The sequence below is a fragment of the Chaetodon trifascialis genome, chromosome 19, assembly GCF_039877785.1.
Source record: "Chaetodon trifascialis isolate fChaTrf1 chromosome 19, fChaTrf1.hap1, whole genome shotgun sequence".
Classification (NCBI taxonomy): domain Eukaryota; kingdom Metazoa; phylum Chordata; class Actinopteri; order Chaetodontiformes; family Chaetodontidae; genus Chaetodon; species Chaetodon trifascialis.
In genome coordinates this window covers 21746653-21772338 of record NC_092074.1, presented here as the reverse complement: position 1 = coordinate 21772338, position 25686 = coordinate 21746653, and the positions used below count along the sequence as shown (strand labels likewise).

The following is a 25686-nucleotide window of genomic DNA, read 5'->3' as shown; positions in this document are numbered from 1 at the left end:
TTTCTTTGCTTCCAATGAACCAGTCAAAATTACTTTTCTTCTTGGGAGGACAGTCTGGTTTTTAGAGGGTCAAATGCAGCTCCACAAAGCAAAACTTGGTGATTTTGTTTCCAAGAGTAGAAAATTAGAAGCACTGTGTGCTGTTTTTAGTGGAGCCACTGAAAACTGCGCTGCTTCAGAAAACACTGCAGTAAAAGTGAACCCACAGCTTTAAGAAATACTCCCAAAATGGTGTCACCGCCAAGCTGCTCAACTACAGCAGCAGGAGCAAACGCAGTGATACCTCCACCCTTTTTCACGGCATCCTGACCAGCTGCGACATGCCTGCAGATCAGTGCAGCAGCCACTCACGCTTCGCTGGTCCTTTAAAGAGCAAACCTGCGCAGGTGACAAAACAAATATATTGCCAATTCTCAAGTATTTTTTAAATATAATTTCACTATACACTGATGATGTGCACTCTAAAGTGCAGGATTACAGTTTATAACAAGCGTGATGCCTTCAGGTACCAGAGGAAAGCTCCATCACCTCCGTTTTACCACGAAACCTGAGATTTTCACTGAGCTTGTCCTCCCCTCCCCCTCTGCTCAGCTATTTTAAAAGCCTTTCGGTGTTAATCCACAGGTCAAACATTGTCTAAACCCAGATCCTCACTTAAGATCTGAAGAGACTAAAAGATCAACAGCGCAGGTAAAAGATCTGGTGATCGGCAGAGATGGATCCACAGCCGGGCCTTCGGTTTAAGATACACAGAGGGGCTGAAGCTGACCAATCAGACAAGTTGTACATAAAACAACCAGTTTACCAAACTTATGAAGAAGAGGACACACTGAAATTAAAGCAGGACGTAATATCACAATGAGAGAAGTGTAATGGACCATCAGTGAAGGGAGGAAAAGCTTTGATCTGATCATACGGACAGTTTAATGACTGTTTTACTGCTTAGATTGTATGTAAATAGCATCATAAATGTTGTTTATGGTCACAGACTCTATAATAAGACCCTGCTGGTGAACAGGTGGATGAAGAGGTGTATAATTCAGGGACCTCAGATATCTGTAAAATCACCTCCTGCACCTGCTGTTTCCCTCCCTGTAGCATTCAGGTTCAGGGTTGTATGGAAATGACCAGGGTCAGGGTCAGGGTCAGGGTTCGCCCCAATATCTGAAATTAATTTATTACCGGCAACCTGAAGCCACTTTGTGTTCACGAATAAAGAGAAACTAAACGATTCGCACTATTACAGCCACCGAATGAGTGAATTGGGTCCAACTGGAGCGCCGCGATATTTTTATCCCAGAATGAATGAAAATACAGCGGCTCTCACTCCCTTGAGAAATAACTAAAATACACAACCCTCCCCAGACTGGGGATTCCCTTCATGTGAGGAGGGTCCACACAGATACTAGAGTGAGCAGCAGTGGATGCAGGGAGGGGGTCCACGGTGATTATCCGTCCTCTACGCGAGCTAGAAGAAAGGACGCTGTTTGCTTTCTCCATCACGGCAGCCACGTCTTTGCCTCCCGCTGCAGATTTGTCTCACTTTCCCTGCATGAATCTTATCAGCTGCCTGTGAAAACCTCACTCTGCTCTCATGACGCCGGGCTGACCTCTGATGGAGATCTGCATTAAGCTACTCACGTGGCACTGTCACCAGCCGCCATCAGCAGCAACAGAAAGAGGAGCTGACGGGACGAAAGCGTTGACCAGCAGACCCGGGTGGCAGCGGTCAACAGCTCTGACAGTTTGAAGTTAAAGGTGGCATGTCAGACCTGCGTGACAGCGACTGCATGGAACAGCTAAGATGGCATCTGAGATTGGACACCTTTAACCTGCTGCCTCTCAGCTTTGTTAGGGCTGTCTGTCTGCGCCCTGCAGCGATTCATTAGAGATGCTATCAGACGCTAGAAGTTTTTTTTAGCAGCAGGGTATCGAGCAAACATCTGTGGGAACCGTTTCTAATCTGGCCCAGTGAGCCGGTGGCGTGTTTTAGCAAACTGTGAGTAAGTTCAGCAAAGTTATCACACCGACATCACGCGTCACTTTACGCATCTGAAGAAGAAACGCTTTGTGTGACCTTTAATCTTACAGCCTCATCTGCATTCTGTGGCCTTTGATGGTCCCGAAATATAAATTTTAAGTGACATGTAACGGCTTTTTGAGCAGGTTTTACTGGTCTGTGTGACACGTTTCTCTGCAGCAGCCATGATAGAGAAGCCGTGAACTGACAGTCAGATCACAGACACATCACAAACAGTTGTGCTGCTTGTGTGTCTATTATTTTGTGCACCCGGTTAACGCCAGTGGGATCAGGCTAAAGACAGAAACATCTCTCTGTGTAATGCGGTTGAATCAACACCTCTCTAACAAACTGAGCACATAGCCTTCATGAAGGAAGGATTTATTGCAGGATGCTTCTCCAGACTGCCTGATGAGGGTCTATCAATGGAACATTTTGGAGACGGGGATGAAACAGCCAAACGGGGGCTTCGCCTGGATTATTTCCTCACATTAAGATTCCAAAAACAACAGAAGAAGACACCTCGTAAAAGCCGCTCAGATGACAAGAAAACTTCCATCAACCGAGAGAGAAAAAAAACAGATTCTCCGTCCGTCATGGTTGATACCTGACGTTCACAGGCGGAGCAGAGACACAATGCAGAGTTGTTGTTTTGCAGTAATTAGCCAGGGTCGGGCTTTGTGCAGGGCCACGGTCCGCTGGCAGCCACACGGCGTTCAGTCACGAATCTGTGTGAGGTGTGAACAATGCAAGATTCAACCGTGATTAATGGCTTCAGAGATGATATCATGAACGATGTGTCAGACGGAGACACGCCAGTCAATGCAGGCCATTCTGAATGCACGCTTTGTTTATGTATGACTTCACCAGTTGGTATTTCTACATTTAGGACACTGCTGTCAAATATTTTGTCAAATCTTCACATGAAAATGAAGAACTTTGGCGTTTTGTAACTGAGTTCTCGCTGCGGCTTCACGCTCAGCCAGCTTTCTTGTCCGTGGTGGCGTCTTGACTCCGTCCGTGTTGAGAAACAGACGTTCGGCCGGTCGCTGCGTGGGAGTGATGAGCTCGTACAAAGCACAACACGTTAGACCTGGCAGAGATAAAACCGGGGAGTGTGAGGAACAATAAGCAGAAAGGTGAACACGTGATATGACAAAACATCATCGTAACAGCTGCCAAAAACCCGTCAACACGGGGCAGGTTTTGTGTGGTTAAAGTGCAGCTCGAGCACAAGCTGGGATCCAGCTGTTCACATCAGCCAGCAGATAAACTGTTCTGCTACAAATTCAAGGTACTTGTACTTTACTGGAGTACAGCCAGTAAGAAAACTTGATTGGACTTGATCTAATTTTAAGTAGAAACTCTTGAGGTGTAAACATATGTAATAATATTTATCCATTTATGTTCATGCACTCATTTATTTCTGTTTGTGATTGTTGCTGCTGTTTAATTTGTGTGTTTTATCTCAATGAATGCGCTCTAATTGTTCCCTCTGGGATGTTGTATTATACGGTTAAATAAAGTTCTTACAAAAAAATTATGAGCATAAATTTCAAAGGATTTTTTTTAGCTTACAAGCTGATAGTTTATTATTTAAGGCACTTCTCTTTTGAAGGTGAGCTGCACAGAAACTAAGGGTACTGCAAAGGGTCAAAGCTGAAGCAGAAGCTGGTCTGTTTATTTGTTCACCTTCTTTTCCAGATATGTCGGCTGATTTGTGGGATCCTGTCGTGTCCATGTGTTACCTGATCTCGGTCATCATGATGGCATCCTTTAACGTCCGTCCCTGAGAGTCCGAGAAGTGACTCCAGATGTTTGTGGCCCGAAAGCTGCCGACTCGCTGAGCAACACAAAGCAGAAAACAACAGAAGAGAGACCGAGGACTTAAGGGGCTTCCTGAAGGACTGGAGCGCTTCCTAAAGAGGCCGCTCCAGACAAAGAGCTGATGTCGGCTCTGTCAGCCTGCGTCTCAGCCGGCTCTGATGGCTCAGGTCTGAATGCACGGCCTCTGTTTGCTTTGAGCTGTTTGCTGATGGATCATCTTACACCTTTTCTCTTTACCTGCAGGAAGCGTCTCCTGACCTGCAACAGATGATGAGTCCTCAACTGGAGCTGCTGCTCCACGTTCACACCAACATCGCTTATATTCAACCCGTGCTGGAGGAAGTATTCACATCCTTTACTTTAGTACAAGTACTGTAAAAATACTCTTACAAGCAAAATCTTACTCAAGTAAAAGTACGTTAGTATAATCTTGAAAATGTACTCAGAGTACTAACAGTAGTGCAGTAAAGTGTCTCCTCTTCTATCTGCTCTCATCAGATTATTGTGACTCCTGCATTCACGTCAAAGCAGGATTTGGTTTGAGGTCGAGCTCATTTCAAAGTATTTTGTGATTCTTGTCATTCTGGATGAATCTGCTGATGATTTTCCCCATCAATCGATTGATCGTTTGGTTTGGAAACATCCTGAAAATAGCTGAAAGTGACACCTTCACAGCGTTTGTTTAGTCCAGATTATGACAAATACTTTTAAATCATTAAAGTGACTAAAAGGTAAAACAGCAAATCTGGGACCATGACATGTTTTGACATGAAAAATGACTTCAATGATCACCAATTTGAGTTAATTCAATTAATATAAACATGAGTGGTATTAGCTTAAGCCTTAGCAGTGACAAAATTCTGCAGATTACTTTGTGTGTATGCGTATTAATATCTGAGCGGCAGCGTCTGTGTACGTCCTGTAAAAACTGTGGATATTTAATAGCTGAAGTTTAGGTTAAAAATATATTTTTATTATCAGATGTGACCATCTGTTATTCTTCTCTGCTCTGCTTCAACATCTGGAAAGCGTGTTAATGCTCTCAAAGCACTGACATACAGTCTCTATCGCATGTCTTTATTAAGCACATTTATAGAAAAATATACTTACAGCTTCACCCAGATATTTTACAAGACGATACAGTTCCATTGCAGTTTAAACGTTCCCTTTCGTGACAGAAACATGGAAAAAGATGGAGCTTTAACAGTTTGAAGTGATAGGGAAATGTGTTTATTCACTTTTTGAGTTTTGAGTTAGCTGATTAGATTGATGCTCTCATGTCTGTCAGATAAGAAGCTGCAGCAGGCGGTTAGCTTAGCTTAGCTTAGCATGAAGACTGGAAACAGGGGGAAACTGCTAGCCTGGCTCAGTCCAGAGGCAACAACATCTGGCTGCTAGCAGCTCAAAAGCTCAGTAAATAACACGTTATATCTCAGCTCTCTAACGCATACAAAAACTGAGGTGTAAAGCAGTAATTTGCCAGAAAATAGTCTTCTTCTACTCATCGTAAAAAGAGATACAAGGTGTTAAATAGTGAGCTTTAGAGGAGCCTTTAATAGAACCAGGCTAGCTGCTTCTCCATTTTCAGGCTTTATGCTAAGCTAGGCTAACTAGCTGCTAGCTGTAGCTTCATATTTAACAGCTCAGCAATCAATCTTCTCTTCTAACCATTTGCAAGAAAGCTGATAAACATATTTCCAGAAAGGTTTAAAATATTAAAAATGATTTGAAGTGTTTTGCTGTTAAGAATAAAAAATGACTGCTGATGTACTTTAATTAATTTCTGGGTGTATTTTTCCTTCACTGAACGTCTGCATGCTGCTCATCCTGAGAAACGGGAATAAATCAGTAAATAAAGCAGACGATCGTGGATGAGCCGCATCGGTCGGGTCTTCAGTTCTGGTCTGGAGCAGTCAAAGTCTCTTTGTCACGACGCTCCTCAGAAATAAAAGCTGCCAGTCTTTCACCGTCACACCGTCTTCATCCTCAGCGTCGTCACGAGGCTGAAGACAGTCTGTGAGCGGCAGGATGGTGTTTGTATGCAGGACTCTGAGGTTTCCTGTCCTCTGCAGAGAAAACAACGGAAATCAAATCATTTATCGTCACAGTCTGACGAGAAGCCGACTGCTGGACTCGATCAGACCGTTTTTAATGTTTTTAATTAACCAAACAACAAGCTGTCCTGACCAGAAAGGATAATGCTGGTGATATTCTTTGTTTGTCCATCTCAGTATTTCTGACTTCCTGTCCGTGGCTCTCAACATTACATCTTTGAAAAACACCTCACAAATATTTAGTTTTAAAAAAAGACGGAGGTAATAGTGCATAGGGACTATTTCCAGCGGCGGATGAATCCACATGTGCTGCTTTAGTGAGTATTTATGGCAGCAGTCAGAGTAAACTACAGTGTGTGTGTTCATGGTAATGAAGGAACATGTCAGGGCAGCAGTGACGCTCTCTAATCTGTTTTTAATAGTTTTTAGGACAACAGTGGAGCTCTGCGGCTCAGAGGAAGAAGATCTGTCAGAGTACACGTCAGGAGATGAATTCACTGTTGGTTTTTTCTTTTTATGGGATTTGAAACATGTTTCATGTTTCGGCGTCTCATACAGACTCCTGAGGTCCCCTTTAGCATCTGTGTGCGACGCGCTAAACCTTCCTGTCAGAAAGCCTTTCGAACAGGGGCTGAACGCTGTGAAACGCTCGGTTCACTTCACTCGGTCGGGCTGAGGAAAAGACGACTGACTCTGGTCTCCTGGGTGAGGGTCCCCTGTGTGTTTTCAGTTGTCAGTTGTTATTATCAGTCCATCTAAATGAACAGTGTGTGGGATAAAATGCTTCAGGAGACGAGCCGAGCGGTCTGCTTCACGGTGAACTCAGGTGATCGCTGTTTGTTTGTTGAGCTTCATGAAGAACTGGTTCTACCTGCTGCGTGTTTACGAGCAGCTGCAATGAGGCCTGAAGCTGCTGGCTGGAGATCAGATTTGTGATCATTATTTTATTTTTCCTCAGTTTAAATCACAGCTGCAGGCTGCTGTTTGGGTGAGTCTGTCAAAACTGAAGTATAATCATTCAGATGACTGAAGATAGAAACCTTCAGCGATGTGTTTTTGCCGGTGAATTTTCTACAAACGACAGACAAATGATCCAGAATTCATCCTGGATTCAGTCCACAGTTCATGACTAAACACTCCGTTTACACAGCACATGTGGACCATAACACCCATAATCTGTATTTTACGCTTAAGCAAAAGACAAAATTATATTTTTTCTAGAAACCAGGAGCTGCTTCTCCTTTGCAATCTGGGACCATTTTAATCTCAACAGGACCAACCCTGTTTCTTAAGCACACAAACATTAGTGGTCGTTGAAAGGAGAAACGCGCCATTTAGCAGAAAATAAAGTCGCTCGTGTGTTTTTATAGCTTGAAACACAGGATGGAAGCTCTGTGGCTTTTTAGAGAACAGCTTCTCAGATTAGTCATTTTCAGTCAGGCCGCAGTCAACCTCCCCGTCAGCGTCCGTCCTCCAAAAGACTGAAATACAGCTGTGGATATCAGCCGTGAGCTGGAGGGAAACTGGGAATGTGTGGGTCCATAATCTCCGTCTATACGGTGTCAAAAAGTCACATGACGCCTTGCTCAGGTGCACTACACAAAATCAGCCTTAAAGGAGTGTTTAATGCAGCCTCACCTTCTCTTTGTGGAAGTTTGAAAGGTGCCGTGTGGAAATCTGCGGCCTCCAGCGGTGCTGCAGGGCCCGGACGACCCGGAGCCAGACTGGGAGCGAGGCTGGAGGACTGGGGCTGCCAGTGGGGACCAGTGCTGACGTAGCTGGCTGCCGGACCTCCATACATGCCGTACTGGTTGGGTGGAGAATATGCACAAGCTGAGACATAACCAGGCAGACTGGACGAAGACTGAGGACGAGAAAGAAAGAAAGAACCAGGATACATTCAATGACCGGGATTTTCAGAAGTCGTACATCTCTTTGATAATAAGTCAGGGGTGGAGTGAGCCTGTTTTCTGAGCCCCAGACTGGGATCCTTAAGCGTAGCACATTTTTGCACATGTATGGGCTTATGCACGCACGCACCATTAGCGTTTCCATCAGGTTGGACAGTTGTTTCAGTGCTTAGCGCTCCTGCCCAGCGCACCTCTCAACACCATGGATGCCATGAATTTTCATTGCCAGGTACTTAAAGAAGGACAGAGTGAGCCTCCTGGAGCTCTCCAAGAAACAGCTAACCGTTAGCATCCTGACAGATTCTGTCAAGAAGAGCTGAACGTGTCACAGCTCATCAAGAGCGCCTCACTCATTGGCCAGAAACAGCCTCAGCGATGACACATTGATTGATTGACACACATGCAGACAAATCAGTGCGGAATTCAGACGCCCACGTTTCTAAAAATAGACCAATCAGCAAAATTAGCCTAAAAATGTCTTCACACCACAAAATCAAGTATCACGTGCTGGAAGTTGTTTTCTCGTTCCAAAAAATGTGATCACTTTGCTAAATTATCCTCATTTTCCACAAACTTTCTCCCTTTCCAAAACGTCTCCACACTTTCCAAAAATGTCCCAAAATCTGAAACTTTCCAGAATTGTCCCAATTTGACAAATTTCTCACTTTCCAAAAACCAACTCCCTGAAAACATACTCACTGTACAAAATTCTGTCATTTCTAAAACGGTCCTCACATACATACATACATATATACCAGGGAGAAAACTCGGCTCTGATTGGCTCTAAATCAGGTGTTGAACTGCAGGAAACCATAGAAATCATTAAACTGAAGGTGTCCTGATACGAGAAGAGGAAGAACGATGACTGTCCAACGCAACACTTTATTATTTTATTCATCATCATCAGGAGAGTTAACGGCCTGCAGCTGCTAATTTACTACTAAACCAGCTGGAAAACAGGAAGTGGGCCTCGATGATAGCCAATCAGAGCTCTCGTTGTATAACACATGGATGCGTCATGAAACGAAAACAGAGCTGACAAATGGAAAAATACTAGTTGAATTAAAAACTCATGTTTAATTTTCTTTTTAGAGAATTTATTTGCGCCTTTAATTTGACTTTTCCAATAACTGTATTTAATTGATTTATAAAATAATTTGACTTTTTAGCGTCAAAGTCAGTCAGTTATTAGTCCCTGTTTTTATTGTCAAATTAAATATGAAGAATAGAAATTATTATCAACTCATTATTTCATAAAACTGGAAACACCAACGAGTGAAGGAATCCTCTGACAGTTTGTTTATTTATTTATTTAGTTTATTTATTTACCTGCTGTGGGTATTTGAGGTCGGGCTCGCTGCTGGTTTTCTCCACTCCGTTGATCCCAGAGGGAAATGGTCTCATACTGGTCATACTGGTCCAGTCCTCCATTTTGGCCGTGTGTCCGTCAGGTCCAGTCAGTGCTGAGAAGAAGACATCAACACCAATTTAAACTTTCAGAATTTAATATCTGCAGCTGTTTTAACATCACAGAACAAACAATTCCACCTTAAAAGCTCTCCCTCCTTCGTATTCAGGTGTAAACAGATGTTTCTGAGCTTTGTTAAATGTCCTTCATATCATCTCGATCATGGTTCACATCTTCTGTCAGCATCTGAAAAGCTTATTTTCAGTTTTTATTAATGGAATCTGTTGATCAGCTCCTTTGAAAAGCACCAACGCTCCTTCAAAGTTTCTCCATAAATCAGCTTCAGAAGCAGAAACAAAATGTCAGTGAAGCTGAATATCACAGCACATCATTCAATCAAACTTTATTTGTACCACAGCTTTGACGCAGGTTACAGAGGACAAACAAGCCGAGCAGAAAACAGGAAATGTACCCAATAAAATGATTTAGAGGGAAAAAAAGGAATAATAAAACCAATTAAAGGGATGAATATAGATTAAAAACAGTTAAATGGATTAAAGGAGCATAAAAACTAAACGCAGCAAACGTTTTGGCAGCTGACGTAAATACTGTGGAATAAATGTTTAATCTGAATTATAACACCAGATTAAAGTTCTTGATATTTCTAAACTTGTTTTTTATTTTTCAAAGACTTCAGGTGTGTTTAGTGTCACTGCTAGAATCGATCCGGTCGCCCTGAAGGCCACAAATTGAGAAGAAAGTCAGTGAGTACATTTACTGTACGTGAGTACAGATCTGAGGTACTTGAGTCTTTTTACTCTGTTCCACGTGTCAGAGAGGATATTCACTTCACTACAGTCATCTGACAGCAGTTACTTTACAAATTTAGATTTTTGCGTCTTTACAGGCTGCAAACACACGAGGAGTTTCTAGAATATGATTCTTTGTTATTAACGACTCAACATTTCTGTCATTTTTCATGTGGAAACATTTTGTGGTTCCAGCTCCACAAATATGAAGGTTTGCTGCTTTTCTTGTAACAGAGTATTTTTACAGTGTGGTATTAGTACTTTTACTTAAGTAAAGTATCTGAATATATATTCTGACGTCAGCTGAACCCTCGAACAACAAAGCATTGTTTGTTTTTTCTCTCCTTCTTTAATATTTACTTGTTTTATTGTGAAAGAATGTAAAGAAATAAATGAAATCAGATGCAGGTTTGAAGTCTTTCTGTTCAACACTGACAAGAATTACATTAAAGTGTCAATTAAAAATAAAATAAAAATTAATGATAAAATTTATTAAAGGAGATGATAAATAATAATGGCTGCACGGTGGCGCAGCAGGTAGTGCGCGTGCCTCACAGCAAGAAGGTTGCCGGTTCGATCCCCGGGTCAGGTGGGGCCTTTCTGTGTGAAGTTTGCATGTTCTTCCCGTGCATGCGTGGGTTCTCTCCGGGTTCTCCGGCTTCCTCCCACAGACCAAAAACATGCTCATTAGGTTAATTGATGACTCTAAATTGTCCGTAGGTGTGAATGTGAGTGTGAATGTTTGTTTGTCCTTACATGTGGCCCTGCAATCGGCTGGCGACCGGTTCAGGGTGTACCCCGCCTCTCGCCCATTGTAGCTGGGATAGGCTCCAGCCCCCCGCAACCCCGAAAGGGATAGGCGGTATAGATAATGGATGGATGGATGGATAAATAATAATAATTATATTATTTCATGTGTGATTCCAACTGTTTGAACTAATATTTTGTGTATGATGCCTTTAAGTAACTACTTTATTTCTTGTGGCTTCAACATTGTCACACAATTCATTTTCAATAACCTGTTTTTGTTTTTTGTTTTTTTTAAACAATTATGTTAAATTGACAAGTTTAACATTTATGGTGTTATGTTCTGTTTGTATGATTTTATTTTTTATGTCACTGAGTTCAAAGTCTTGTCTTCATTTTTCTGAAAACTTGGATATTTTGATGTTTTTTAGCTGATTCAATACATTTAAGTTTGGCTCCTAACAAACAAACAATAACTGAAGGTTTCTGATCAAAATCAGAGATTTATGCACTGGGCCAGTTTCTTAAATGTACTTTTGTTGTATTATTATTTACTTTAGAGTAAACTGACTCAACATATCTGTAAACAGAATGACGTTGTTTTTTGTTGTTTAATTCACTTCAGTTTTATTTCAACCACTTTCATAAAACAAAGAAAACTTTAGTTGAAATATTTAAGAAAAATGTGTGTCAAACTATGGACGCACAAACCGTCAGAGTTTTGATTTTTATTATTTTATTTTGAATATTTCATTGTGAACGTCAAGTTTAAGCAGATGCAGAATTACTGCAGATGGTTTTCAGTGAATTGAAGGTAAAAATCTGAAGTTTTTGAAGTGTCTGCACTGACCTGTCGGGTCCATGAAGGCTCGGATGCCCAGGATGTTGTGCCAGCCTCGCGGCAGGCCGACGTGTCCGGCGGGGCCGCTGCCGGTCCTGGTCCCGGTGTGGGTGACTGCGGCCCCGGTGTAGGAGGAGTACGGATAGACGTGTCCGTACTGGAGCTGAGGCGAGGCCGGTTTGTTGCTTTCAAACGGCTGCGAGAGAGTCCCGATTTTATTCCTGAGAATCCGGCTGATGGAGCTGACGGACGGCACGTTGTACTTGTCGCACACCCCGTCCGACAGCAGCCGGTCCCGGATCTCCCAGGCGAAGATGCCCGGGTCGTCCTGCTTATAGTCGCGTATGCTCCTCACCACGGCGGGGGTGGTGACGCGGGGCTTGCTGCCTCCGATGGCTCCGGGCAGGATGGAGCCGGTGTCGTTGTAGCGGGCCAGGATCTTGGACACGCAGCCGTGGGAGACCCGCAGCTGGCGGCTGATGTCGCAGGGCCGCATGCCGAGCTGAGCCAGCTCCACGATCCGCAGCCGCACCGCGTTCGGAAGCGGCCGGCCGTTCACGAACACCCCGCCGAGCTGGTTCACCTCCCCGTAGCTCTGCTCTGCTCACACGGGGCAGAAAAACGGGATTTAGTCTGAATTAAAGCAGCTTCGTTACGGAGTCTTTTGCTTTTACTTCAGCTCATGATCAACATCTTAAATATCTTAAATCATGTGTCGTCTCAGCTTCATCACCGGTGAAAGAGACCGATGCTGCAGCTTCTCAAACACACGATGATTTCCTCACATATTTTTTAAATAATCCAGAGAGTGAAGGAGACAGAAACCAAACCAGCTCCAGATGTTGTTTTTCTGCATTTAGCCAGTCAAAATGAGATGTCAGTATGTTTAAAAAATATATTTTCAGCTCTGAAAATTAGTAAAGTAACTGCTTTCTAATGTTATTATTTCATGATTATTGCTGTTGTTGTTGCTTTTTTCTTCCATTCAAGCTGTCCTCTCACAATTATTAAATATAGCAACATTTTCATAAATAAACCAGTGTCTACAAATAAGTTGAATAATATTAATGCTAATAACAGATTTATTGTGTTCATTTCTTGTTTATTAGCCCATGTCACTGTGTGGGACAACAAGGCCTATAATTAAAGGGCTAATTGATCATTTCAGGTTTACTCACATTGCCATGAACAGCTTACATAACAGTAAAGAATTTGCATTTTCATTTGAATCTGTGCTCACAAACATGACTCGTGCAAACAAAGTCCTTAAGAAAGGCTGAATTCATCAGGTTTGTTTGTCATCTCGTTACCTGTAAATCAGATTAGAGTGACTGCAGGTTAAACTCTAGGATTTTTATTTTCTAGCTACTTTCAGCAATAATCACAAAATAAATCTGTCCAGACTTTCACAGTAACATCAGGTCAAAGTTTGTGTTTCCTTTGATAATAAATTTACATTTCTGGTTTCTGAATCCGACATCTGACAGTTCAAGTGTCTCTATGTGTTAATCTGTGTTAATCTGATGGTTTACATACACATCCAGACATGCACGAAGCAGCATTTCTGCTTCATTTTTATCATTTTGTAAATCTCATCCTAAATTTTAACCACTGAGTTTTCTGTAAAAAACACTGGAGTCAAACGCATTGAACTCAGTTTTCTTTTTTCACTTTTTCCTGACTTGAGTTTAAGTGTACGAAATGTACATTTACAATCAACCATCCAAGTGAACATCTTTTCCCAGATTAAGGAGATTATCATCCAGTCTAAGTAACATTAAAGTAAAGATGTTGCAGTAGTGTTAGCCGTCGTTTTAATTCTTTAAAGACTCTCAGAGTAAAACACAGCTTACACTTCCATACAAGGAAGCACCAATAAAACGATTCTGTGAGGAATCATCCAACGTGGAGATTAAATTTAAATTTCCTTCTATCATGACATGAATTGACTCTCTCTGTGTCACCTTCAGCTGTTTTGTGTAAAAGTTCAGTTTCTGTCATCTCACCCATCAGCTGCCGTCCACAGCGTCTCACTGCTCCACCATCCAACGCTCTGACTGCAGCCTGCACTGATCTGAGCGAGCTCTTCCTCCTCCTCCTCCTCCTCCTCCTCCTCCTCCTTCTCTGGGTGGAAGTCCTGTCATCACTTCCTGTTTGCAGAACAGGAGGGTCATTTGGCGTCAGCGCCCAGAAAAACAAGGGCTCCTGAAGGGCTCTTGTTGAATTTAAAGCTGAGTCCTCATTCCTCTAAAGTCCACATGTTTACTGTGAATACGTCATGAGAGGCTGATGAACCCTTTCCCATCTGACTCAGTAATGCTGAGTTTCTTTTTCTAAATTTGGAGAACACAACTCACCCGATTGTTTAAAGCTCTGAATCCCACACAGGGGTACTTGTACCTCAGGAGGTTTTAGGGGCACATATAAAGACGGGAGTAGCTTGAACAATTTGGAAAAAGTAGAAATAATAATAATAATAATAATAATCATCATCATCATCATCATCATCATCATCCTCGCATTGAGTCAACTGTAACTCTGAACACTACTTGTTGAGAGTCAGTGTCAACTAGTTAGCAAGTGAGTACAAAAGAAACAAAAACAAAAGAAACTTGTATACGCTGATTAAATAGTTTAAATAGTTAGCTAAATGCTATGGATAAAAGATAAACAGCTGAAATAGTTAGCTAAAAGTAATTAACAGTTGGAACAGTTTGCTAAAAGTAGCCTAAAGAATAAACAGTTGAAATAGTTAAAGTAAGACATAAACAGTTGGAACAGTTAGCTAAATGTAAAAGATAAGCAGTAGAACTGATCAGCTAGTCTAATGGATAAATAGTTGAAATAGTGTAATGTAAAAATAGTTAAAACAGCTGGCTAAAAGTGAGAGATAAACAGCTGAAATAGTTAGCTAAAGTGGTAAACAGTTGGAGTAGTTATAAAATAGTTAGCTAAAAGTAATAGATAAACTGAAATAGTTAACGTAATAAATAAACAGTTGAAACAGTTAGTGAGCTAATAGTTAATGGGTAAGAAGCTGAAATAGTAAACTAATTGTATACTATAGTATGTATAAATAGTTAAAACGGCTTGCGAAAAGTGAGCGATAAACAGCTGAAATAGTTAAAAGTGAGAGATAAACAGCTGAAATAGTTCGCTAAGATAGCTCAAATCTGACAGCGCTGTCGGCAGTGGCGTAGCTAGGGTCTCTTGGGGCTCCAAGCAAGAAATCCCTGGGGCCCCCACCCCACCCATGCACACCACATAAATTTGGTTTTTGCATACATAAATGCACAATTTCTGGGACATTTGAGATGAATACTGGAAAAATAGATTAGGGGTTCTCAAAGTGAGGTCCAGGGACCAACAGAGGTCCCTGGAAGCCCAGGCCTATCAATAATCATTGTTGTAAGTAAGTGGCTGGGGCCCCCCTGGTGGCTGGGGGCTCAAAGCAACTGCCTGGCTTGCCTGTCCGCAAGCCCTGCCCCTGGCTGTCCAGACTTAAAACAACAACAACAACAACAACAACAACAACAACAACAACAACAACAACAACAACAGAAGCAGATTCTGAAGCGCTGGTTAAATTATGGATTCCAGGTTTTTACAACTTGGGGCTTATTTTCACAGTTTTTTGTTTTGTTTTGTTTTGTTTTGTTTTGTTTTTGAAAACAACCGTTTATCCAAATTATCAAAACCGTATTTTATGGTTGTAAAACAGCAAGTGAACGCACCTGTAAGAACCTTTTAAGTTAGATTTTTAAGTTACACGTATAAAATTTGGGTCAGTCAGAAAACAGAACATGGTAGTTGTTTTTTTCTGCTGGTCCTGAAGAAACAATCATTCATTCAGCTGCAATTTGTAGTTAGAACAACAAAGAAACTTGAACAGAAAGTTGTTCATCACAGTGTTTTACAGCTGTAGTGCTGAGGAGGAGTACCTGAACGCCTCATCAGTTTTAACTTCTTTAAGGTCAGACTGCCTCATCGATTCCACCAGACGATTCAGACCCTGCAGCAGCTTTAATCTAAAGAAAAGTCCACCTTAAAACTGCAGCGTGTCCCTGTTTCCTAGACACACTGAGCAGTGATGACCCTGTTTCCATACATTCATGCAGTAAGTGACGTAACTCTAAATACAGTGTTTCTTATCTGACACTTACATCATTATATTGTTCAAATAGTGAAATCTGATTGTCGTTAGAAGCAGCTTTAAGATCCTGAATTAAAATTACTCCCACACTGACTTCGTATTTGAATGTACCTTTGTGTATTTTTGGTGCAATAGCGCCTCCTTTTGGGCTTTTTCCTCCATTACAGTTTTTTTTTTCTCAGTGGAGAGTTGATCAGTGAAAGCTCAGCTGTCCTTTAACAAACTTTTACATGTGGTGGAATATAGATGTAATGAAAAACATTAAACTTTATTTTACAGGTCTGAAAATTCTAAATATTTTCCAGTGGAGTTTCCTGAAGTGAATCATGTAGTTTGATATCAATTCTAGGTAATTTGGTACACTTGGCAAATTAATTCCAAATCATTTGCAAGCTTTTGTAACCAGGACAGTCTTTTAGTGCCGAGCAAGTCAGCTGGAAAGTGTTAAATCTGTCTACAGACCCGCAAACAATTAAAGATTTATGAAGAATGAGATTAAAAAAAAGATGGATACGTGTTTTACTTTTAAAGAAACTCCTCAAGAAACCAACATCTGTTTTTAAACTCCACACAACCAAATAAAACCAACTAAATAAACCTTTTACTTAGAACCAAATTACATGCAGTTTTATTCTTTTCCTCAGCATTTCTTCACGTTTCCTTCACAGTTTCAGGTTTGGACAGAACGACGCTGACTGATGTTGTACTGATGAGTTAAAACTGTGAGCTGCAGTTCCTCAGTCTGACAGCAGGGGTCAGTGTGAGCTCAGGGTTGAACAGATGGTCACGGGTTGACAGTTGAACATCATCTTAAACTTGCATATACACACACACACACACACACATATATATATATATGTGTGTGTGTGTGTGTGTGTGTGTATATATATATGTGTGTGTGTGTGTGTGTGTGTGTGTGTGTGTGTGTATATATATATATATATATATATATATATATATATATATATATATATATATATATATATATATATATATATATATATATATATACACACATACACACACACACACACACACACACACACACACACACACACACACACACACATACATACATACATACATACATACATACATACATACATACATACACACACACATATATATATATATATATAATTTCAATAATAATCGTATTGGAAGTTGTAACGATGCCTTCAGTGACAGTTAAAAACGACCTTGTGATGGAAGTTATAAACATAATGAGGTTAAAACTGAACCTGAGTTCCATAAATAAAGCTTTCATTTCATTTTTCAACCATTTTTTTCTATGTATTTGTATATTAATTCATTTCATTTATGTATTTGAATATTTGTTGTTGTTGTTTTTTGTTCATTTGATCGGATTTGGTTTATTTTTATGTGAGATAAAATACATTCAATTTGTTGTTCTGTTTATTTTTTTAATAATCAAACATTATATTTTTTAATATCAATGACATTTTTCTTTGATTTTATTTTCTTATTCAAACATTTTGTTAAATTCATTTTACTGTCTTATTTACATGAACTTCATTACATCCATTCCTTTTTAAGTTTACTGTGTTTCTTCAAATGAATTAAGAAGTCAGTCTTTATAAGGTTTGTCATAATATTAACATTAAATGAACTCGACGTGGCTGCTAACTGCTGGAAATGAGAACTACTTTGTGTGTGTGTGTGTGTGTGTGTGTGTGTGTGTGTGTGTGTGTGTGTGTGTGTGTGTGTGTGTGTGTGTGTGTGTGTGTGTGTGTGGTCATGAATATAGAAGCGAGTCTATTGAAGGCAGCAGTCTGAACACCATGACAACTCCCAGCAGCCTCACATGTATTTCCAGCAGTCTGTGAGTGTGTGTGTGTGTGTGTGTGTGTGTGTGTGTGTGTGTGTGTGTGTGTGTGTATGCGTTAATGTGTGTCAGGCCATTATAAAGTGTTCAGGGGGAATAAATGGGATAAATGTGGAGGCTGTGCGGTCTTTGAGGCTGTCAGCTCATCGTGTGTTTGTTTGCAGAGTTTGACCACCCAGCAGGATCCAACACACACACACACACACACACACACACACACACACACACACACACACACACACACACACACACACACACACACACACACACACACACACACACAGCAAAGTGGAAACCAAACTCACAAATTGCCATAAAAATGTTCCAGAAAACCAAGAGAAATCCTGAAGAAGTCACGTACAGCTCATATTTGACGTTCAGGCCTTATTTGTGTCTTAAAACATGAGTCAGCCGTGTCGATGCACTGACGTGTGGATCACCAAAGTCAGACGGATTCATCCTCGGGGGGTCACTGAGATATGTCATTAAAGCTAGCAGTTTCCCTCTGCTTTGTCTTTGTGCTAAGCTGGGCTGAATGAATCCTGGCCTGTACTGGACCCACAGTAAACACCTCTGATCTGACACTGGAGAAACAAGAGTTCCCAAAAGGTTTAAGTGGAAGCACTGAGTTCATTTTGTTTGCACTGGCATGAGGTGCAGATTAATAAAAGGACATGATTCTGTTGTTAAGTAAGTACATGAAGGATGACATGATTACAATGGTTATGAGGATGCAGTGCAGGAAGAAATAGCCTGATCCTTTACTTAGACAGAGGTATAAATACAACAAAATAAATGACTCCATTACAAGTAAAGCCCTCCATTCAAAATCCTGCCTCTTTAATTAAGTATCTATAATGTGCGTGCGTGCGTGTGTGTGTGTGTGTGTGTGTGAGAGAGAGAGAGAGAGAGTAAACACTTTGAGTCTTCATCTGCTGCTTGAGTTAATCCTCATAACAAACACTGAAACACACTAACTCTGCTGAGTCTTCGGTGTTTCTTGATGATCATCTTAAATGCAGTGATTTCTTAATGGAGTTTTGTATGCGCAGTGAAACAACCAGTGAGAGGAGTATCACGGTTCAGCTCAGGACTTTATTTTTAATTTCTCTGACAAAATGTTATTTTATCCGTTTTAAAGTGCTGTAGAAGACACGTGCCATTTGTTTATTTATCTATTTTAACGTGAATTGGGGGATTTGGGGCTTAAAAATGTGGGCTTGTTGTCTTTTGTCGGCTGATTCCAGCATCTCGTATTCTGTTTGTTTAAACAATTTAGGAATGAACACATAAAATCTTTTGCATTTCTTCACTAGTATTTTCTACCTTATGTGTGGAGAACGAGCTGAAAACACATTTGGACGTTAAAGTTAGAGAATAAACACAAATGAATCAACCGGCTGGGGCGTTTTTATTTTTCCATTAATTGTTTTTGTCGAATTCAGCTTTGCTTTTAATACAAAATTGTGCAAATGAATCTCAATATTTTTCCAGTTTTGTAAATCAATATAAATGTTATAATCAGGCCCTTTTCTATCACTGTCAATGTTTTATGCTGCGTTAGTGTCGCAGAGCCTCTCCTCAGTCATTCCTGTGTTTTTCTCTTTGGTTCTTCTGTAAACAGGAAGCGGATCAGTGACTCTAATAAATGGAAATGAGTCGCTTCTTTCTCTCTAATCCTCCATCATTAAACATTCACCTCGTCCCTGAAGCTCCGGCGTCTCTCTTCACGCGCTGCTCCCGGTTTTTTCACACCCTCGGCCACTTGACCCGCGGGACCCGCCTCCGTCCTTTTTACCGGCTGCGTCGTTAAAAAGGACTCTCTCTCTCTCTCTCTCTCTCTCTCTCTCTCTCTCTCTCTCTCTCTCTCTCTCTCTCTCTCTCTCTCTCTCTCTCTCTGTAAATGTCTTCCCTCACACATCTTTCATGCTGTTAAATCCTCTCCGGTCGGCCCGCGCAGCCCCGGGCTCCCTCTCCGTTTAACGGCATTCATGGACCCAAACTCCGCTGTCTGCACCTCTTCGACGGGCTGCAGCGGCTGAACCATCGCGGACTCAAACCTGGAACTTTTCTGTGGCTCTCCATCCCTCTGTCTGTCCTTTCCCCCGCGCCATGTCTTTTGGCACCGGCACAAAAACGGGCTTCACTGTGAGAGACATCCTGGATCTCCCGAACGCGACCGGGAGATGCGGCTCCGGCACCGAGGAGACCGAGGAGGACGACGCCGAGGAGGCCCCCGCGGAGGCGTCGGGCTCGAAAAACGCGCAGAAATTGGGATTTAGCGAACGGAGTTTCTGCGAGCGCAGCGGCGGAAGTTACGGCAGGTGGAGCCGCGGATCCGGTAACCTGCACTTCTCATGTGAGGAGACGTGTTTTAAAAATCAAATTAGAAAGGTTAAGTGTATTTATAGCACATGTAGGCCTCCCTAACTTCTAACTCTTCAATCTGACACTCTTCTGCTCGTGCGTAATTACCAAAGCAATGCTAAATTGTATTGATTGCCCCCAATAAGATCGATAATGAGATAATTAGGTCTAGCTCACATAGATTCAATCTTCAGTTTTACCTGTAAAATTCTAAAAATATCTAGAATTACAGGCACAGACACTCGTGCGTAATGGCAGACCGTCTGTCTCCATCTTTTGTTTTATCAGATTTTACATGATATTGTTGTTTAATCAATAAAGATCCTGATTCATTTTCTCGTCGTTAATGTTGAACTGAGTCATTCAGTTCAAAACTGTTGCTGATGTAAAGTTCTTGTCCCTTTTAGCAGGACAGCACGTGGGGCGCTGTCCAACTTCAAAACTGCATTTTTGTGAAGGGAGTTCCACATGCGGCTTTTTCCAGAGCAGCTTCAGGACATTTCTGGGAAAATAGATAAAAGGCCTACAGCATGAAATGAGCTAAAACATGCTGAGCTGGATTTTTATTTCTTTATTATTATTTATTATTTTCTATAGCTTCAAAAATCCCAAAAGGTGAATTGATTTCTGTTTGAGAGCAGCAGAAAAGCCTGATGTCAGTCTTTCTGTTGTTTTCAACAAATGACTTGTGGTGGAATCTGAGTTTGTCTGTTTCTGTGTTACGGAGTAATCAGATTACTTGTCCTGTCTCCCTGCAGTACACGGCCTGTCTTTAGAGTCCCATAGCGAGCCCAAATCTCCCGAGCTCTCCACGGACGAGTCCCCGGACGCGGCGAACAGCGCGGCACCGAAGAGCCGCGGCAGGAAGCGGCGGGTGCTCTTCTCCAAGGCGCAGACCTTCGAGCTGGAGCGCCGCTTCCGGCAGCAGCGCTACCTGTCCGCCCCGGAGAGGGAGCACCTGGCCGGCCTGATCCGCCTCACCCCGAACCAGGTGAAGATCTGGTTCCAGAACCACCGCTACAAGATGAAGCGGGCCCGGGTCGAGCACAGCCTGGAGGCGCTGCAGCTGCTGCCGGCCCGCCGGGTCGCCATCCCGGTCCTGGTACGGGACGGGAAGCCATGCGACAGAATCACAGCGCAGGACCTGGAGGTGACGCTCAGGTCCGGCCTGAGTCTGCCTCTGTGTGCCTACTCTCCGCTGCTGCACCCCGCCTACGGGCCGGACCACCGCGGGCTGCCGCAGCAGCACCTGAGCGTGCAGCAGCTGGCGCCCATGTACCACTGGAGCTGGTGAAGCCCGAGAAAAAACACTTGGATTCAATACCTAAAACAGAAGTCCACGTTTTAAGATCGAGTTCGGCCTTAAAATTATTGTTTTTCTTCGCAGAATAGGCTCCCTTAATGCTAAATGCCAGTATTGGAAAAGGAAGTAAATTCCATTATTTTTTGAATGGACTTTGGTCGATAGCAGGATTTGTTTTTCCCCACATATAAAATAGTATTTTCCGGAAAGGATGAGTGTCTTGAAACAAGGCAAAGTAAATCACGTCAAGAAAATTATAAATAAAGTTAAAGCACTTTTTTTCCTTAAGCTTCTTAATTCTTTTAAGCACCTAATTAAGACTCTTCTTCGTGGTTTCTGGTTTCAGATACCACAGTTACTAGGACATTTATTTGGTGTAATGAGGATCTTTTTCTGTCTCGCACAGTTTGCAGATCGGCCAAGAAAACACTTTCTTCCCTTTCAGACGCGCAAAAGTCTCAAACTATTCTGCTGAAACTGTGAATGAACAAGACTGAATTCAAAGTGATCATAAAACGGATCAAACCAAATGTTTTCTGGTTTGGGGGGGCTTTTTCTTGTTGTTATCGTTGTGTTTTCTTGCAGAAGTGTCACTTTTATCGCGAGAACATGTCTCCGTGTGTTTTCTAAATCTATTTATAATGTTGACCCGTGAGTTGTTTTGTAATAAGATGGATATTTATGATGGTGAATAAAAGTTGCAGCAGGTGTGAGTGGTTTGATTTGGTTGGCTAAGGAGCAAAGTGAGACAACAAACGGTGAAGTTCAGCTTGTGGAGATTTGATTAATTCTGAGTTTGGTAATATGAGCATTTACACTAAAGCACAACATCAGCGCACTTTATTCTAAAAGGCTTTAAGGTGACTTCTTCTTTACATCTTGAGTCCATGTCTCACAACCAGCATCAGACAGTTTGTTCAGGGTCTGATGGGGTCTGACAGGCTCATCATAAAGGAATCGTTCAGCATTTTGGTAAATTATTTACTTTTTTGCAGAAGTCAGATGAGATGATTGACACCACTGTCGTGTCTGTACGTTAGATATGAAGATACAGCACGGAGACTGTTAGCTTAGCTTAGCATAAAGTCTGGAAACAGGTAGAAAGACACATAAACCCCAGCAGAAATGCAAATCGCTGTTTGTACACTTTTGATATAAGATATGAAGATTTAATTTAGCCCCTTTTCAAACAAACAGTTACAGGATCTTTGGACATGAAGGAACTAAACTACGAACCAAACATCAGCTCAGAGCGTCCCTGTTTGAGTTTCCACTGCATGAAGAACTGTGAAGGTCAGACAGATTAGAGCCATGAAAAACACCTTTCACACATCAGGAAACAACACCATCATTTGTTGTTCTTTGCATTTACTGTTGCCTCATTCTGATGCTCGACTCGCCTGTGATGACTAAAAGAACAGGAGAAAAGCAGAGGAGGAGGAGGAGGAGGAGGAGGAGGCTGAAAACTCAGAGCGTCTCCAGTAACAAGCAGCTGAGCGTTTGATTTACTTCTGCATTGAACATAAATGACATGAAACAATGAGTAAATGAAGGTTTTCAGTCTGATTGAGCTGATAAAAAAGCCTAACGTTGGTTTTAATGTGAATAAACGATAAGAAACGTCCTGCCTTCGTCATGGTATTGAGGCTGGAGTTCTTTCTTCTTTTATGAATGAAGCAGTGCAAACTGAAGCAGCTTCCTGAACCTCTGAAAAGGAGGCGACTTCCCCTGATCAGGAACTTTTCTGCCCCCCAGGACTATCGTACAGGAACTAAATGAAGCAGGTTTAGCTCCTGAGTTCCTCAAAAGGTTCTTGACCATCAGAGAGAGTTCAGTGGAAACACACCTGAACTTCCCAGGTGCTGCTAAGAAGCAGGCTAGCTGCTTCCCCAGTCTTTGTGCTAAGCTAAGATAAGCTAAGCTAAGAAAAATTAAACAATAAAAAGACAAAAAAGTGGAAAACGTCCTTTTGATTTGACGTTTGGAGCATCAGCTGTGACGCAGTGAGGAGTCGTGGTTTCATCGTCTTCAGCCTGAACACTAAACATCCGACAGGATTAAAACGTCTTTACTGCTGCAGACGACTTCATTCACCACAAGACAACCAGCTCTTTACTGCGTGGGGACAAAGGGAAGAAAGACCCCCCTGTGGGTCTGTGCTGGGGGGTCTCTGTGTTCAGAGGTGTCAGAGGTCGGCTCATCTCGGGGGGACGATGTCAAAGGAATGGGGGGGCTGTCAGAGCTTTGAGACAGTTATAATGTGTCACCTGCTGCTCCAAAAGAGCAGAAGAAGAAGAAGCTCTGAACGATGGCGGGATGAAGAAAAGCTTCAGAGTTTAAAGGACGTTAACGAAGTTTTAATTACAATAAAATCTGATGTTTACTGTGAACATTTAGGATTAACTCTCTCGTGTTGCTTTTCATAATGAAGTGGTGAAACTGTGTTATGTTTCAGTTTTAGACCGAGGAAACAAACATTTAAACAAAGACCATCAGCCACATGAAGAAGTACAGAGTGTACTGAGTATTTTATGTCATTTGCAGAATTTGGGTAAATCTCTGCTTTTGGTTCTTGAATTAGTTTCTTCATTCTTTTATTTTCTCTTTTCTACTTTATATTATTTTCCTCTAAATCACTTTGATTCCTAATGACAGAACATTACTGACATTTTATCATTTTAGATTTCAAGCTAATTTATTGTCTCATCGTTATTTTCCATTATTTCATTAACTTCATGTCATTTCCCTCCATCTCTGCATCTGCTGTGATTCTGTAAATTATTTTTATTTTGTGTTTATTTAGGGTTGGTGTCGTTTATTCATCCAGTGTTTTTTACTTTGAACTCGTAATTGAAGAACGTTCAAAGCAGCTGATGTCAGACCTGCTGTTCAACATGCAGTCAGCAGGTGGCAGCAAAAGCTTAATCAAAACATGCTATTGCAAGCGCACACACACACACACACACACACACACACACACACACACACACACACAGCTGTGTACTTATGAGGACCCTCACGTCCTCTTAGCCTTCACATTCAGTCACGCAGCCTCGTTCTTTCCCTTGAACTGAACCTGACTGTAATCTGAACCAAAGACGAATCTTAAACCACCTGTGCACGAGCTGTAACCTAGATTTATTAGCACATACCTGTCCATAACCTGTCTACATTACACTTTGTTCACCTTGTGTGTACTGTGCCACAGTATTAGATTTTATTTTAAATACTCCATTATACTCGATTCCTTATATTCTTACTTCTGTGCTGTTTTATGGGTCTTAGATTGTCTTTTTTACTTCAGTGATTTTCTCTTCATACATATTGTTTTAGCATCATTGGAGGAGCCTGAATGAACTGCTTCTCTGCACGTTCTGCAGTGATGACACCCAAAATGACGAAGATGGGAGAAAGTCTGTTAAAGGTGCAAGAACTGCACTCCAAACAATTCACCAGAGGGCAGCATATCGCAGAGCAACCGCTAACTGCTGCTAACTGTCGCTGCCGTTAGCGAGCAGGCAACAGAACTGAGCTCAGCAGCCTCCCAGTGAGGGGAGGGGGAGACTGTTTGACTGCAGGGGGAACAGGACTGAGGCGATTTACAGCAGCTCCGACCAGGACTCTGACTCCAGGGACGATAAAGACACGGTGGTTTGAGACGGGGACAGGAAAGGTGAGAGCGGAGCGAGAGGGACGGCATCATCATTTCAGAGCGCCACACGTTTTTACATCACCTGCACTGATGAGTAAAGTGAAATCCCTCCATACGGCTGATCTCTCTGCTCTCTCTGCCCACCTATATTTTCACTAACAGAGGTCAGGTCGGGGATCCTCACTCTTATTTGTTGGGGACTATTTTCAGCGGCGGATTAATCCACATTTGCCACTTTAGTCAGTATTTGCAGCAGCAGGACGGTGTGTGTGGGATTGAGTCAGAATAAAAGAGTGTGTGTTCATGCTAATGAGGGAATGTGATACATCAGGCTGTGACACACACGGTGCTTGTTAGTGCGTTAGTCGATGCTGGTTTTGGTGTTTTCATCAGACTCTTCCAGTTGCAGTAAACTAACGTGTGTGTTGAGTGACAGATTTGTTGACACGAGGGAAAGATGGATGCCGTCATCCTTTAAACAGTCAGTCACTGTGGTGGCTTCACACTGTCATGGTGCCACAAACACTAACCTGCTCGGTCCGACTCGACGCGTGACCTCTCGAGCCGCTCTGAAAACACACAAACTCATTTAGTAATATGCAGGAGACGGGATTGGCTCCAGAGGCTTCGTGTTTCCTCATCACACTCATGTGAATTACATATTGAACCGTGATTGGCTCCAAACTAGGACACAAAACCCTGCAGGTGCGACAATTAGCTGAATGCATTTTTGACTGTGAGGGAATGAG

General features: G+C 42.0%; 2 protein-coding genes across 2 annotated transcripts; one reads left to right on the top strand and one right to left on the bottom strand.

Annotated features, from left to right (window-relative positions):
* Window positions 1-5648: 5648 nt before the first annotated feature.
* On the bottom strand, window positions 5649-13696 carry pax1b (paired box 1b). Its single transcript, XM_070987472.1, has 5 exons — window positions 13623-13696; window positions 11626-12216; window positions 9141-9274; window positions 7540-7765; window positions 5649-5913 (listed from the first exon to the last, which is right to left on the bottom strand). Exons 1-5 carry the CDS (start codon window positions 13624-13626, stop codon window positions 5843-5845), a joined length of 1026 nt encoding a protein of 341 aa, XP_070843573.1. The 5' UTR covers window positions 13627-13696; the 3' UTR covers window positions 5649-5842.
* Window positions 13697-19727: 6031 nt separating this feature from the next.
* nkx2.2b (NK2 homeobox 2b) lies at window positions 19728-21276 on the top strand. The gene is made up of 2 exons (XM_070988104.1): window positions 19728-19956; window positions 20741-21276. Exons 1-2 carry the CDS (start codon window positions 19728-19730, stop codon window positions 21274-21276), a joined length of 765 nt encoding a protein of 254 aa, XP_070844205.1.
* The last annotated feature ends 4410 nt before the right edge of the window (window positions 21277-25686 follow it).

Excerpts from the sequence above, each read along its gene's own strand:
- pax1b (XM_070987472.1), bottom strand. Across the intron at positions 7,766-9,140 it reads ACCTCAAATACCCACAGCAG|TCTTCGTCCAGTCTGCCTGG; the intron begins GTAAATAAATAA and ends TCTCGTCCTCAG. Across the intron at positions 5,914-7,539 it reads CAAACTTCCACAAAGAGAAG|AGGACAGGAAACCTCAGAGT; the intron begins GTGAGGCTGCAT and ends TTTTCTCTGCAG.
- nkx2.2b (XM_070988104.1), top strand. The coding sequence starts at position 19,728 with ATGTCTTTTGGCACCGGCACAAAAACGGGCTTCACTGTGAGAGACATC. Across the intron at positions 19,957-20,740 it reads CAGGTGGAGCCGCGGATCCG|TACACGGCCTGTCTTTAGAG; the intron begins GTAACCTGCACT and ends GTCTCCCTGCAG.